This window comes from Gossypium hirsutum, chromosome D10 (genome assembly GCF_007990345.1).
Source record: "Gossypium hirsutum isolate 1008001.06 chromosome D10, Gossypium_hirsutum_v2.1, whole genome shotgun sequence".
NCBI lineage: Eukaryota > Viridiplantae > Streptophyta > Magnoliopsida > Malvales > Malvaceae > Gossypium > Gossypium hirsutum.
In genome coordinates this window covers 9,668,728-9,685,410 of record NC_053446.1, presented here as the reverse complement: position 1 = coordinate 9,685,410, position 16,683 = coordinate 9,668,728, and the positions used below count along the sequence as shown (strand labels likewise).

Here is a 16,683-nt window from a genome sequence, read left to right as displayed (position 1 = left end):
CCTCGTTCGAAAGGATTTTCTAAGTCCATAGTAGGGTCACTCATGTTATTGATGTCTTGGGACCTGTTATAAATACCGAAAAATGTACAGGGAATGTATGAATTTAAGGATTCTTATTTAATATGGTCATGAATGAATGAAAGAATGATCTGGAATGAAGGCATCCAAGATGACTATTCATGTGAAAGAATGAAAAGAATTTTAAAAGAATATATACTCAAAATGCAAAAATATATTTCATTGAAATCACAATGTTCAAATATAAGCCCATTTCATTTCACAAAAAGTTTCATTTTCTCTAGGCTTAGAACAATTAGCATGTTTTGAATATTACTCTGAAAAAGCTCTAAAAACTTCAGGCATTTCTTCTGCAGTCCAATTGTTTAAAACACTCCCAGGTTCAACGAGATAGATGTCTGATGTACTTCCTTCTTCAGATTTTTCTTACGATATGGAATTGATGTTCAAGTTTCCTAGCATTTCCTCTGTGATCTCCCTTCTTGGAGTCCTCAGTCCAGAATACATGATTCCTCCCGATACAAAGGTCTTGGATATGTGGGGGAAAGCCATCGGTTCCCAATCAACTTCTTTTCCGTTCACACGCGCCTTCCTCTTCTCTTGTCTTTTCTCCAACTCTTTTCTTCTTTGCTTAGCATTTGGTTTAAATCCTAAACCAAAACGGTCTTGCTTGTCCTTCAGCACTGGTGCTTCTATCCTTCCTTGAAGGCATCTTCCCAGTCCTCTTCCGAGCGTAGCTCCTTTCCCAACTGTCATTTGTAGTCCCATCCTCGTGGCTCTAGATATGCTGGGCATCGGGATCTTCTTTCCCTCAATGACAGAGGTTGCATTTACGAACTCTAAGGATCGAAAGGAACATTCAACCGTCTCATCATCTATTCCCAAATATGGTGCGTCACTGGTTACCGATGCAATGATATTTTCCTCAGCGTCAATCGTAATTAACCGGCCTTCTGTTACCAATTTCAACTTCTGGTGTAATGATGAAGGCACCGCTCCTGCTGAATGAATCCAGGGTCTTCCCAACAAGCAATTATACGAAGGCTTGATATCCATCACTAAAAAAATCCACCTCGTATATATTCGGGCCAATTAAGAGGGGTATTTCTATTCTTCCCATCACCTTCCTTTCAGTACCATCAAATGCTCTCACTATATTCTGGCATGATTTCATGTGAGAGCTATCCATCGGTAACCTATTTAAGGTGGATAGGGGTAAAATATTCAAGGCTGACCCATTATCAATTAGCACTCCTGCTAACGCATACTCCCCGTAACGAGCAGTGATATGTAATGCTTTGGTGGCTCCTCTTTCCCCCGGCGGTATTTCATCATCATTAAAGAAAATGAAATTGTCGGCACTGATATTGTTAACCAAGCGGTCCAACTTATTCACTGAGATATCGTGAGCGACATAAGTTTCATTTAGCACCTTAATCAACGCATTACGATGTATCTCTGAACTTATAAGCAATTCAAGCACCGAGATACGAGCTGGTTGTTTATGCAATTGCTCTACCACGCTGTACTCGCTATGTTTCAAGAATTTTAGAAATTCTCTAGCCTCATTTTCAGTTACCGGCTGATTGACACGCGGTTCAATTTTGTTTGTTTTTGCTTTTCCCAACTCAACTGCTAAGGCTTTTCCTTTTCCAGATTCCACTCTCGCGTTTGCTGGATCATAGCATTTTCCACTTCGTGTATAGAATCCTTCGTCCTCTCTTGAAGCGTTTACCAAGCTCTCTTTCCCTGGAATTGTCACATTGCAGTCGTAATTCCAAGGAACTTTTTTGCTATCCTCGTAAGGAAAGGATACAGGTTTTTGAATTATGACCTTTAGCGTTATTTGAATTCCAGATTCTCTGCTCATTGGTTTTGAAATAATTACCACTAGGTGACTAGCCTTTTGGGCTTTCCCCATGGATCCTTCTTCTGTAGCATAAACTTCTCCTTCTTCTAGTCCATTAATCTCTTCATAAAATTCCAACTCTTTGTTATCCATTACGTTTTACACCATGGTTCTGAATTCGGTACATTTTTGGATGTCGTGGCCTTCTTCTGCGTGGAACTCACAAAACTTACTTGCTCCTTCAGGCCTTTCTATTGAATCTTGCTTGATGCGTCCTCCTTTCACCATTTGTTTCCAAACCCATTCAAGGGGGGTCCTTATCTCTGCCACATTGGCTTTGACTCTCCTTCCTCCATTCTCAATTATCGCGTTCACCCCTTCATCATGATTGGGCAATGGACTTTCCGTGTTGGGTGAGTCACCAAATTTGACAACGCCCAATTTGATAAGTTCTTCCACTACCTTCTTGAAAGCAGTACAATTTTCTATCGAGTGTCCTGAAATTTCGGTATGATAATCACACTGAGCGTTTGTGTCATACCATTTTGGATATGGGGGTTGTAGAGGACTCAAGTAACGAGGAGCGACAACATACGCATTAAATAAATTCTGGTACAGCTCCTTATATGTCATTGGAATGGGAGTGAACTGGGGCTTCTCAGTATTTTGCCTCATTCCCGACTCTTGTTTCGATGAGCCCTGTTGATTAATGACCGCTTTCCTTGGTTGACTCACAGTAATTGATTTACTGTAGGCACTCACATTATTCACTTCATTTTCTCTTTTCCTCGGGGCTGTCCTTTTATTGTTCTCCCCTCCGTCTATTCTTCCACTTTTAATAACATGCTCGATCATTTCGCTGTTCATGATTATATCCGAGAAATTCTTTGAAGCACTTCCCAACATGTGAGTGATGAATGGGGATTTCAATGTGTTAATAAAAAGCGTCGTCATTTCTTTTTCCAAAAGAAGTGGTTGCATCTGCACTGCCACTTCTCTCCACCTCTGTGCATATTGTCTGAAGCTTTCGTTCCATTTCTTCTCCAAATTCTGCAGAGTTATCCTGTCAGGCATCATTTCTGAGACATGATTATATTGTCTCATGAATGCCTGTGCCAAATCTCTCCAAGTAGCAATTTTGGTTCGGCTTAGCTGATTGTACCATTTTAACGCCGCACCTGTAAGACTATCCTAGAAGCAGTGTATTAATAATTGATCATTATTAATATACCCCGTCATTCTCCTGCAGAACATAGTGATATGGGCTTCTGGGCAACTAGTCCCATTATATTTCTCAAATTCCGGCATCTTAAATTTGTAAGAAAGCACCAAATCCAGAACTAAGCTCAGATCTTTCGCATCTATTCCACGATAGCTGTCGCTACTTTCTATCGCCCTAAACTTCTCTTCAATCCATTTCTATTTCTCCTCAAACTGCTTTGGTAACTCTTCCTTTACCTTGTCTTTCTCAGCTACTTCATCGAAATCCAGGACAACAAAATTAACCAGATTATCGCCAGGACTAGAACCAGATCCGACCTGAAAGTTCTTTGGTATTGAAGCATCACCTTGAAGATGCTGGGGCCTAATCAATACAGAAGGTCTTCGTGGATGTGGTTCAGTCTGAACTTGCGCATGCAGAGGTGTAAATCCTGGAGGAAAAAATGGTTCATCATTGTTTTTTTCTTCATCGCAAATCACAGGACCTTTCCCTGTATCCACTCCCTTGGTTATTAATTGCGTCAATTTAGTCATTAGGTCATCCTGAGACTCCTTCATCTTTTGTACCATGTCTTTTTGGATCTTTTCCACATGTTCTTTCATTTGCACCTGCCACTGGTCTTGCATTTCCTTTTGAAGTCGTTCTAGTTTTTCCAACCTTTGTTCCATAATTTTTGACTTAGCCTGAGTGCCGTAACAGTGTCGATTTTCTAGGTTAGCTGAAATAATTTTATTCAATCAGGGTCCTTTAATGGTTGTTAATGCATATAATGTGATGCAGTGCATGAAATGAATGCAAAAAGGGACGTTGATTCTAATTCAATTTCATTCTAAAAACTTTACTAGAAAACAAACTTCTTTACATAAGGTGGATTACAGATACGACTTAGCCCTAATACTCAAAACTCTAATTTTCTTAAGTAACGAGGCTAACTCTTGTCCTCGACTTGACTCTAATTCGTACTTTTCGCTTAACACATCAGCTTGTATTGCTAACGTCTGCAAATGGTCAGCCACCTCTCGGATTTGAAGCACGACTTCTCCCATAATGTGATCCCTATCTCTTACTTGGTTCTGAAAGTAGTGCAACTGCTCGGCTTGACGATCTTCATTAGATTCCAAGTACTTAATCCGAATCTCACAATTTCGTAATGCTGCTTCTAACTCTTCAATTCTTTCTTTCATTTCTTCAATTCTATTTAAGCTTGCCCTTAATTCCATCACAGAATTTCGATTTCGATGCCGATGAAGAGATCCTTCTAATTCAGTTACTCTGTTCTCCAGCTCCCCTTTCTCTTTCTGATTCTCCGATAAACTCCTCTTTAAAGTCTCGTTCTGTGCTTGAATTTCTTGGAACCTCCTCTCCCATTCATCAGCCCTATTCTTTTCTTCTTGAATCTCCTTGCGCCACTGTTCAGAAGACTTTCCCAACCCGGCAGTCCTCATTGATAATCGCAGCTTCTTGTAATCTGTTTTTAAACTATCAAGCTCTTCTTCAGCCCTAGCTTTCCCTTTTCTTAGTCGCTCCGCCTCAAGCTTCTGAACATCTGCATCCAGTCTTAAATTCATTTTTTCTTCCTCTATTCGCTCTATCTGCTTTTCCAACTCTGCATTTCTTGTTTCAAAATCCTATTTTAAAATTTCCAGTTCAGAAGGGACGACCCTTAAATGCTCTTCTAATGACTGGCTGCCTTCATAACTCGATTTGGGAATATTGTCATTGATTCTTCTGGCCCTCCATTCGTCGTACTCAGGAGTCGTCATTGGTCCTACAGCCAATCTCTTCATTCGTCGAGTTTGGTTCCACGCATTGGATATCTCTCGAATCCTCTTTTTGTAACCATCACTCCCGTATGCGAATTCACACCCGGCTAGTCCCTGGGTTGCGGGTATAAACTATCTTAACCTGTATTGTCTGAGCACTAACAACGGGGCATATCCAATAGCTCCCCAGATTCCAAGTAGAGGGACCCAATCAAAATCACCACACCGATACAAAATTTCGTCTGGAAGTCACCACGGAGCTCTCCATTCAATGTCCTCTTCTTGAAGGCTCTGAAGAATTGCCATCCATTTTTCCATCGAAATGTCATCTCTTCTCGATGTACCTACTATCTCCTTTAGTGGCGAATAGTTTTCAGAGAAGACCCGATATGACACCTTATCCACTTTCCAAAAATGACTGTGGAACCACGCAAGTAATAACTGAACACATCCGACGAATCTGCCTTCACCCGCTCGTCGACAGGTATTCAATGATCTGAATGTTTCCGCTAGAATTGTTGGAACTGGAGTAACTCCCTTGTCGAGACGGTCGAATAGATCAGTGACTGCCTCATCAATATGCCCCAAAGCTCTGGGAAAGATAACTAAGCCGTATAGGCACAAAGCGAAGACATCTACCCTCTTTTTTACATCTGGATGCACTAGGACCACATCTTTCAAATTCCTCCAAGAAATGCACTTGTTATCCCCTTTTTGTTTGATTCGGGCTGTAACCCACTGCTCACTCATACCTGTTATGTTCATCAATCTTCTCAAAAAAGGTGCATTTGCAGCTCTTGAGTAGATTCTATCGACTTGACTCTTTGAACACCGAAGTAAAGCCGTATATTCTTCTATCGTAGGTACCAAGTCGACTTTTCCGAATGTAAAACAACTGTAGGCGGGGTTTCAAAATTGTGCGAGAGCCCGAAACAGGTGCTTGTCTACCTTCATATCTAGCAGGTACGGCAAATCCCCATAATCGGAATAGAACAATCGTCTGTCCTCCTCGTTCAACTGGCTCCAAATTTCTTTCAATTCTTGCAAATTGTTCTGGGTTACTCTAATACGGGTGAAGTCTCACAACTCAGATTCATATCCTTCAGCCAAACTATCCCCTTTCTCTCGTTGTGTCGTTTCTGACCAAATTCGCACCGCCGCATAATCTTCCACCTTATCAAGAAATCCCCTTTCCATGATAAGCTTTCTTTCTAGAAACCGAATATGAACCAACGCCTTTTATAGTGAAATGCCATGCTGTTGAAATGTCATGCATCCAAAATAAAACAACAAACGTTAGTATCAGGTATAAACATACAATCCACGACAATTCAGAAAGAATAAAAGCATATATCAGGGTATCTACTAGGGTTTGGAGTGGCTCTATCTAGGCTAAGTTCCTAAGTCCACTATATGAGGTTTGGCTCTAAAGATAAGGTACCCGAACCAGCAGATTCCTCGATCTTCACCCATTATAGGCTCATACAGACCGAGTTCGGTTCAGAGGGATACATTTCCCTATGTCTACACGGAGATGAAAATCTCACGAAGACATAGGTACGGATGTATCCCGAAAGCGATCCACTATCCTGCACGGAGGTGAAAACCTCACGAAGGAGTAGCTTCTCACTCCCACTTAAAAGGGTGTGACCAAAGGTCATGCAATGCAATGCAAAAGATACCAAAATTTAGACAAACAGAGCCATTATAAATCACAATGATGAAAATTATAATGAAGAATGAAATGCCATGAAAGGATCGTAAATTTAAACCAAATTTTCAATTTTCGACAAAAAGACAAAAAGTAATCAACTCGTGGCTCGACTCACTTATTTTGAAAAATTCCCCAGTGGAGTCGCCAAGCTGTTGACACCATTTTTTGGATTGAAAACGGGGTCGACTTGGGTTTTGAAAAAATGAAACGGGAGTCGCCACCAATCCTTTTTTATGAGGTGTGATTGGATCACTTCGAAAAGTGGGGGGACTACTCTGAAAATTCATAAAACATGGAGGGACCAGTAAAGGAAATTTCCCTTCCATTAAAATGACGTAGTTCGGGTAAGGATTAAATTGAAAACGCAAAAAATTTCCGGGTAAAATTCAAAAGATTAAAAGAACCTAATTTTAAAAGCATTAAAAAGAGGAAGGGCTAAACGTGCAATTAGTCCTTCCGTCAAAAACACGCGGATCCCCCTGGAGCGGGTCGGGTCGGTCAACGGGTCAGGTCAAAACGGCGCCGTTTTGGTGCCTAAGAAGGCTGCCCAAAACGACGTCGTTTTAGAAGCCTATTTAAACTAATTTTTTTTCAAAATTTTCATTCTTCCCTTCTTCTCGAAAAAAAAACAAAAAATTTCTCTCAAGTCTCTCTCCCTTCCTCCGACCAGAGCCCAGAAACCGGCGAACAGGGCTGACACCATTTTTTGGATTGAAAACGGGGTCGACTTGGGTTTTGAAATAATGAAACGGGAGTCGCCACCAATCCTTTTTTTTATGAGGTGTGATTGGATCACCTCGAAAAGTGGTTGTTTTTAATAAAGGGTTTGATTTTATTAAAACAACAAGTTTGGTCCATGAAATTCAGAAAAAAAGGTTCGGGAGTCGGTTACGCACGAGGAAGGATTAACACCCTCGATACGCCCAAAATTGGCACCTAGTTGATTACTTAATGTCTTAATGTCGAAAATTGAGAACTTTGGAGAATTTTAAAAATATGATCATTTTATTAAAACGTTGAAAATTTTCAAGAAAAAGGGGATATTTCACGTTATTCGAGAAAGAAAATCATATCTTGTAAGTTAAGACACAATGTCTCGAATTCCCGATACGCGAATGAAAAATGTTTATTTTAAAAAAAATTAGCCCTCTCGGATTTAAAAACGAGATCACGACCAGTAAGTTAGGACGCTATTTTTTAATCCCGAGATCATTTAAAAATTGAGTTTAAAAAGATTCATGCATTTAGATTTATCGTGAAAATCGAAACCCAGTAAGTTAGGGTACGATCCTCTCGAATCTAAACACGAAATATTATTTATTCAAAACAAATTTTGTTAAATCGAGTATAATAAAAACACGAAAACCATAACAAAAATACGAAAGCTAATTACATTTTTTATGCATGGTAAAACCATAATGGATATGAAAGTATAAAAACGATATGAAATGCGATAACGACATAAAATAAATAAAAGTCGGCCTTACAACATACAAACAATAAAATATACAAACAAACAAAATTAAATCTATCATTTAAAATACTAATGAAAATGAAATAAATAAATATTGAATATAATTGCAAATGTAAAGAGATGTATATGGACATGAATTTAAAATATGTGTGTATGCATAAATTATAAAATATATATATAAAGTATATTAAAAAAAGGAAAAAAATTATATATATATAAATATGTACATATATATACGTAGGTGTATAAAATTATAGAATATGAAAATAATGAAATACATATGAAAAATAGGTGCATACATACATTGTAAAATGAAAGAAAATATGTATATACAACTTATAAAATATAGAAAAATGATTTTAAGATATATACAAAAAAGATATAAATATATGTATGTTCATGAAAATAAAATGTGTAATCAAATATATATACATATATAATATGCAAGTATATATGTATATGCAGGTTAAGAAATACGCATGAATGTATATATACAAATACGTATTCTAGAAACATAGGCATATAGATATATAAAAAAAACTAAGGTAAATGTAAACACATACACATATATATTAAAAAGATAATAAAATGATATATATATTATTAAATATCATCATGCATATACATACATATATATATAGCAAGATTTGAAAAATAAAAAAAAAGCATGAAAAGCACAGTATCGCATTTTAAATGATAAAATAACAAGATAATAAAAAGGGATTAAAATACAATTTAAACTAAATAGGCGGGATAAATTTTTTAAAAAAAGGAAAACAACGTAAGGACTAATTTCAAAAGCGAAAAAGGAAAGGGGGATCAGTAGGGAAAATATCCCACACCAGCTAAACGACGCCGTTCAAGTGCAATCCCAACCCATAGCTATGGACCAAATTGAAACAAAAGAGAAATTTATGGTCGAAATCGCAAGTATGCGGAAAACTGCCCTGAAAGCGCTACAAAATCAAAGGGACCAATGGCGCAATTAGTCTATTTAGCGAAAACGCGCGGATCCTCCCCCAGGGTCGGGTCACCACGCGGGTCAGAGAAGGCTTAAACGGCGTCGTTTTATACTGCTATTTAAACAGAAAGTTTTTTACAAAAATTCATTTTTTACAGTTAAAATAAAAAAAAACTCAAAATCATTCTCTTTTCTCTTTGTTTCTTAAACAAACGATTCCCCTCCCCTTTGAATCCGACCACACCGTCGAGGAGCTCGCGCAAAGGCTTCGCCGTGGCCTCATCGCGGCTTCGCCTTGCCGAAAAATGAAAGGAAAAGGGGAGGGGCTGCTCCTTTTTGCTCGTCTCTCCTCTGGCGCGGCCTAAACGAAACCCCAGAGGATTTCTACGGCTCCGGCGCAGAAGGGATCACCGACGGGGGCGTGCCGCAAGTGAAAGGTATCGCCTTTCACCCTTTTCTTGACCTTTTTAGAGAGATAAATTCAAATAAAACTTAATATAAAAGAAGACAGAGGATTCAAGAGGCTTAGATCACCTTGAAACTGTTTATTGTTGTTTTTTTCTTTTTTGGTTACTCTCTGTTTTTGCGTTACATAGATCGCTAGAAAAAAAACAAAGTTACATTTTGCTGGCTTTTATAGCCGATCTTCTATTGCCTGCGTTCTTTGTTTGCTTGTTCTCTTTTTTGCAGGCGACGGCGCAAGTGGGGCGGCGACGTAACCAGGGCGGTGGCGACGTGACGTTGGCGGCGGCGGCAGCAGACCAAAGGTCAATAGGTGCGGCGCTAGGGTTTCAGAAAATCTGAAACCCTAGTCTGACTTTGACACTTGGGCTTGGGTCTGTTGGGCTAAATTGGGTTGCTGATTTGGGCTTTGGTAGGTTTAGGGTTAATTGGGCTTTAATTTAGGTCTGTTTAATTTTGGGTCATTAGGTTTGAATTGGGCCCGGGTTTGTATTGGGCCATTCGAGTTTGGGTTGATGGGTAAGGTCTAGGTGGTTTTGGGTATTGGGTAATGGCCTCGGTTAAGTTTAGGAGAGTTAATTGATTTTGGGTTCTTGGGCCCAGGTCTGGGCAAAATTGGGTTGTACAATGGGTGTTAGAAAGTTTATTTTTGGGGCTCCGTTTTCGTAAATTAGACTCGTAAATATTTGTTAGAAATATTTACGAAGTTAGTTGTGTAGTTAATTAGGTTTTGGTTAAGTGAATTTGCATGAATTAAAAGTAATTAGGTAAAAGGACTAAATTGCATAAAGTGTGAAAGTTGGATTATAAATTAAAAAAAAATTAAAGGGACTAAAGAAGAAATTATGCCAATTTTTTAAATGAGGGGGCATAAGGAGAAATTATTATAAAATTTAAAGTTAAAATATATATTCTAATATATTTACCTTAATGTTTAAGTACATATATTATATTATAATAAAATGAGTAATAAAAAAATAAAGATAGAAAGATAGAAACGAAACAGAAAGAAGAAAGAAAGAAAAAGAAAAAGGGAAAGAAAGAAAGAAAGAAAGGAGAAACACAAGGCTAGGGGTTTCAAAGTTTCTAAGTTTAATTGGTTAGTCAATTTAGTCATTTTTCTTGTATTTTTTATGTTTTTGGAATCTCGATTTTAAATACTACCCGACCCATACCGAAATTTTAGAAATTATAAAGTTTTTAAGTGTTGTTAATGTTGAATAATTTTAGTATTAGAGATTAAATTGATAGATTTTTAAGTTAGAAATAAAAAAGGATTGAATTGTAGAATAAATTGTAAATTTTGAATAAAATGGACTAAATTGTGAAAAATTTGAAATTTATGAATTTAAGTGAAAATAGGGAGTTAAATTTAGTTTAAAGTGAAATTTTTATGAAAATATAAGATTAATTGTGAAGAAATAAAATGAGTCTCGGTTTAGGGACTAAATTTGAATTTAGGCAAATATTGAGTAAAAATTAAAATTTTCAATATGAAATTAAATTGTGTTGTATTGATGAATTTTAATTGTTTTAATTCCGTAGCTAACGTCGTACCGGGATCCTCGACTAAAAAGGGGAAATATAAAGTTGGCGAGGAATAGCTTAGAATTTTTGGTTTGTATTTCTATAATCCGAACTTAGTTACTAATTGTTGTATTTTTGATTTAATGTATATGGTAAGTGTTGAGGTGAGTATTTGACACTTTGTCATTGAATTGAATTTAAGTTGATTGAATGGATTGAATTGGTATATATATTGAATATATTAATTATTTGAATTGAAATGAATATTGGTTCTATTTGAAAAGTGAATAGAAACCCTATTAACTGTATCGGGCTGAGTCAGATATAGATGGCATGCCATAGGATTGGAAGAGTTCAGGGATTTCTTCGACTTCGAGTTGATGAGACACTGGGTGCCAAATTACTTCGGTTTAACCGATGAGACACTTGGTGTCAATTTACTATTTCGAATTATCCGATGAGGCACTGGGTGCCAAACTGGTGTGTTTGGTTGGATTCATGTATCTGTCTGAGTCGTGTTAATAGGGGTAATTAATTGAAATGACACTATGATTGATATTAGATGATATTGTATGTGAAATGAAAATGGGACAGTGAATTGAAATATGGATTGAGACACATGGATTGTGTATTCATGAATTGGATGTGGAATGAACAATATTGTTGTTTAAATGATATGTGTATCATATTGTGAAAAGCTATTATATAGCAAATGATGAGAATTGAGTATGGTTTGAATGATGTATTTATGAATTGAATATTGAATGACTAATGTCATTGTATGAATAAACGTGGTTTTTAATATTCAATTGTGATTATAATTAAAATGTGCATATTATATTATCTTGTCTTTAAATATTCAAATTATAGAAATACCACTGAGTTTTACTCAGCGTACGGTTTTGTTTTCCGTACGCAGGTTAGGTACTTAATTTTGATCGCACATTCAGCATCCAACAACGATCCCGAACTCAAATATGGTGATGTTTATCCTTTTGTGTCGGCATGTACCTAGGATGTCCAATTAATAGTTATTTTGTGAATTGTTTGTAAATGAGGTTATAAATATAATGTTAGTTTGGTATATATATATAAACATGTGAAATTAAGTTAATGTTTAAGTGTTCATGAATTAGACAAAATAAATTGAATTAAGCATGATTTAAAATGATGATATAATTGTGGTACCTATGAGGGTACATTGGTTAGGCACCTAGGATGTTTGTTTGATATGATTTGGATGTGTTTGATTGTGTTTTGAATTGGTTAAATGAATGATTTTTGAGTTGCTTATTGTCCGAGCTTGCAGGGAATGGTAAACTTGTTGTTTAAGGTACATTTTGAGTCCACACGGCCAGACACACGAGCGTGTGACTGGGCCGTGTGAGACACACAGCTAGCACACGAGCGTGCAAGGCCATTTCGAAAGGGCACACAGTTTGACACACAGTTTGGCACACGGGCGTGTGGCTCGGTCGTGTGACCCAAGTCAGAGAGTTACACAGATACAGACAAGGGTTGGGACACGACCGTGTGTCCCTACTTTGGATGCCCATACGGTCTAAGACACGGGCATGTTCTGCCTGACCACACAGCCGTGTGAACTCTACAGCTTCGAAAATTTTTAATATTTTTTGAAAAATTCTCTGAGTTTCCGAATTAGTCCCAATTTGTTTATAACGTGTATTTTGGGCCTCGAGGACTTGAACAAAGGGCAATATGTATGAGTTTAATTGGCTTTTGACCTGAATATAATATGATAAGAAATGTTTGTAATTTATGTCTGTTTGATCAATAAGCTTCGGTAATGCTTCGAAACCTTATTCTGGCGACGGATGTGGGTTAGGGGTGTTACAAAATCCTAATAATACATAAAGACAATAGGTTAAACTATGCTTAATGACTCTATATTATTTGCATATTTAGAATTTAATATTTTTATTTTTATTTTAAAGAATTTAATTTATTTATATTTTAAATTTAAAATTGCAAGTATAAGAGAGTGACCTGTGACCGCATGGAGGAAAAGAGGAAGACGACAGTCTATAACGATGCATGAGGCGTTTGGCAGGACTAGAAGTGGGATGAGACTTTTATTGTTTTTAGTTCCTCAATTTATTTGCCTTTTTCCCCACATCTGTTACTTTGAAATTATTTGCAATTAAAAAAAGAAAATCTTAGAACTGAATTTTTTATTTTTATTTTTTCCTTTTGATATCTTGTGATTTAGATTGTAATTTTGAATATGGGGGTCGGTTTCGTACCATGACCATTGTGCATTGCCTTTTTTATATTAGTGAAAATTTTGATTTGCAGTATCAACTTCTTCTATCTAATTCCATTTAGAAATATGTACATAAATAATATCAAAAATATAAAAATTCATACTTTTTACTATTATGATAATAAATAATAAAATTTTAGCTTTAAGAGTTAAAAGCTTAAAGTTAATTGTAACAAATGTAACTTTAAAGTTAGTCTATTTTTCAACATTCTTTAAATTTAAAATATATAAACTAAAAAGATAATAGAAGTAACCTTTTCAAAACATTTGATATGTATGTATGTATGTTTTTTTTTTCATTTTTTTAGGTGGTGGGGATAATAAGATAAAAAATCATATGTAGTTTCGTTTAAATAACAAGGCATAAAAAAATAAATTATTTTACTTCTACATTTAATTTTTCATCTCTTTTAGTTTTAAAATTTGTACTGTTTGTCAAATTATCACAAAATGGATGAAAAAGTTAACGTCTGCTAGCTTTGCTGATATGGTATCCATGTGACAGTCTACGTTTATGCCATGTTAGCAATTAATTAATTTTTATATATATATTTCTAATAATTTTTATATTGATATTTTTATTTTTAATAAATTTTTGAATTTGTTAAATTTTTAAAAAATAATTTACTGCTGATGTGGCTGCCACATGGTAATCCATGTGTATATCACATCAACAAAGTTAACATACGTTAACTTCTTTTATCAATTTTTGGGTGATTTGACAAACAACGTAAGTTTAAAGGCTAAAAAAGACGAAAAATTAAATAAATGACTGTTGAGTATGACTCCTATTTCAGTCAACTTTGAAAAATGAACTCTGTTTATTTGTTTCAATCAAATTCTGATTAGTCTAGATTATTTTATTATTATTTGACCAATGAATTTAGCCTATAAATAGACTCTTTTACAACCTTAGAAAATATACCAATTAGAGATTAGAACTCATAACGCTTTTGGAGAATTTTTGTGTTTACGTTTTGAGGGTTCTTTGTTTTCAGGTTTTTGGGGTTTAGTTTTTTTATCTCGATCTTTTGTACTCTTCGTTCTTTTGCCATTATAGTAAAATTATCTTTACCCGTGGTTTTTTATCCTCTTTGGAGGAGTTTTTCCACGTTAAATTTATGTGTTCAATTTTTTAATTTCTTCTGCTATTTTTACTTGTTCGTTATTTAATCGAGTCGATCCCCAACAAGTGGTATCAGAGCTAGTTTAATTTTGTAGATCAGCCCGTCCAGAGATGGTAGCAATAAGGTTTGAAATTGAGAAGTTCGATGGTGTCACAAATTTCAATATGTGACAAGTTTGGATGATGGCAATTCTAGTTCAAACCGGTCTGAAAAAAAGTTATTACTAGGAAAAAGGCTGAGAATTTAAATCAAATAGAATGAGAAGAGCTTGATGAAAAGGCCTTATCTGCAATCCGATTGTGCCTCACGAATATAGTATTGTAGGAGGTATTGATAGAGAAGACCTTATCCGCTTTGTGAAATATATTAGAAACTCTTTATGCGACTAAGTCTCTGGCTAACCGTTTAGTGTTGAAACAACGTCTATTTATGTTTCACATGAATGAAGATGAGCTTATTAGAGATCACATCAATCAATTCATAACTCTTTTAAATGTTTTAAAGAACGTTGAAGTTCAGATTGAAGATGAAGATCAGACTATGCTATTATTGTGCTCTTTAACCCATTCATACAAGTCTTTTTGGGAGACCGTGATTTATGGCAGAGATAAACTCTCGTTTAAAAATGTGGAGGGTCATTTGTTGAGTAGAGAAAAACTCAACAACGAGTTTGGTTCGGATAGCAAGGCAGATAGGCAAGCTTTTGTTTTGGTAGCATCAAAGAAGCAAGACAAAAGGTGTCGCTATTGTAAAAGGTTAGGTCACGTCAAAGCAGATTGTCATAACCTACAAAATAAAAGAGTTGCTGAGAGTAACGAGGAAGATGTAGCTGGTGCTAATTTGGCTGATGAAAGCGGTGATGGTTTCTTGTTAGTGTCAACAAGCGATAACTCCAAGCTCACGTCCGAGTGGATCCTAGATTCGAGATGTTCTTTCCACATGTGTTCCAATAGAGAATTGTACCACCCCTAACCCGTATCTGTCGCTAGAACAGGTTATAGAATATTACCGAAGATTACAAATCAAATGGACAGAAATTACAAACATTTCATAACATATTAACAATCACATTAGAACCAATCAAAATTATATATATTGTCCCTTATACGAGCCCTTGAGGCCCTAAATACACATTAGAAACAAGTCAGGACTAAATAAAAAACTCAGAGAATTTTTGGAAAAACATTGAAAAATTTCAAAGCTGCAGGGGTCACATGGCCAATGACACGTTTGTGTCTCAGGCCGTGTGGACATTCGAAATAAGGACACACAGTTGTGTCCCAGCCCGTGTCTGTGCCCGTGCCACTCACTGACTTGGGCCACACGGCCAAGCCACATGCTCGTGTGCTAGGCCGTGTACCCTTTGAAGTAATCTTACACGTTCGTGCGCCAGGCTGTGTGCTAGGCCGTGTAACAGCCTGACTTGAAACCCTTTGATAAGTATAGGGGACATACAGCCGTGTGTGACACACGGTTGAGACACACGCCCGTGTCTCTGCCCGTGTGGACGAAAATAGGCCATTTTACAAGCCATATTTCTCACCCAATTTGGTTTAAACCTACACCAAAAAATGCACATATACACAAGTTATAATAAGGCATCCAAAACAAGCATAATCAAACCTTATACAAATAGTATGATCACATACAACCAATATGCCCTTAGGCACCTCAAATGACAACTTATAAACATGACTAATCATGTGTTCAATATAACCAATTGTTCAACTAACATACATAAATATTTACACCAAAACTTATCATGTAGACCATTTAACAAAACATACCATTTGGTACCAAAACTCCATTCTAAAACTAGCATCAAATGACCATATAAATCATTTCCACCAAAACACCAATTTACCACAATTACATCCTATCACAAAGCACATATTCAATATGTATATTCATACCACAATTTTCATCTTCCATAATTCAACCATACCAAGTTATCCATCAACCTTTAAAGAGCAATTATTTACATACCATATACTAGACTTATACTATCCTCAAAGTGCCAAAACACTAGCCAAACAAATGGGTAAATTATCATCCATTTCATGTTTCAATATATCATGTAACATCATTTCCATATCTCATGTATATACCTATAATAATTTGTATCGAACTCAATCATCTCGTAACAGAACATTTCCCGTTGAACCATTTAGAATATCGTTGGATACTCGAGATAGCTCACACATAGTGTGCTAAACTATAATCTGTCAATTCTTGTACATGTATGCTTATACAAGCTATGAATTAGTATGCTCTCACGAGCT

The 16,683-nt window shown here is 36.3% G+C and overlaps 1 protein-coding gene across 1 annotated transcript; it reads right to left on the bottom strand.

The window, feature by feature from the left end:
• Positions 1–3,961: 3,961 nt before the first annotated feature.
• Positions 3,962–4,657, bottom strand: LOC121222018 (golgin subfamily A member 5-like). Its single transcript, XM_041101902.1, has one exon. The coding sequence runs from the start codon at positions 4,655–4,657 to the stop codon at positions 3,962–3,964; it is 696 nt and encodes a 231-aa protein (XP_040957836.1).
• Positions 4,658–16,683: the final 12,026 nt, after the last annotated feature.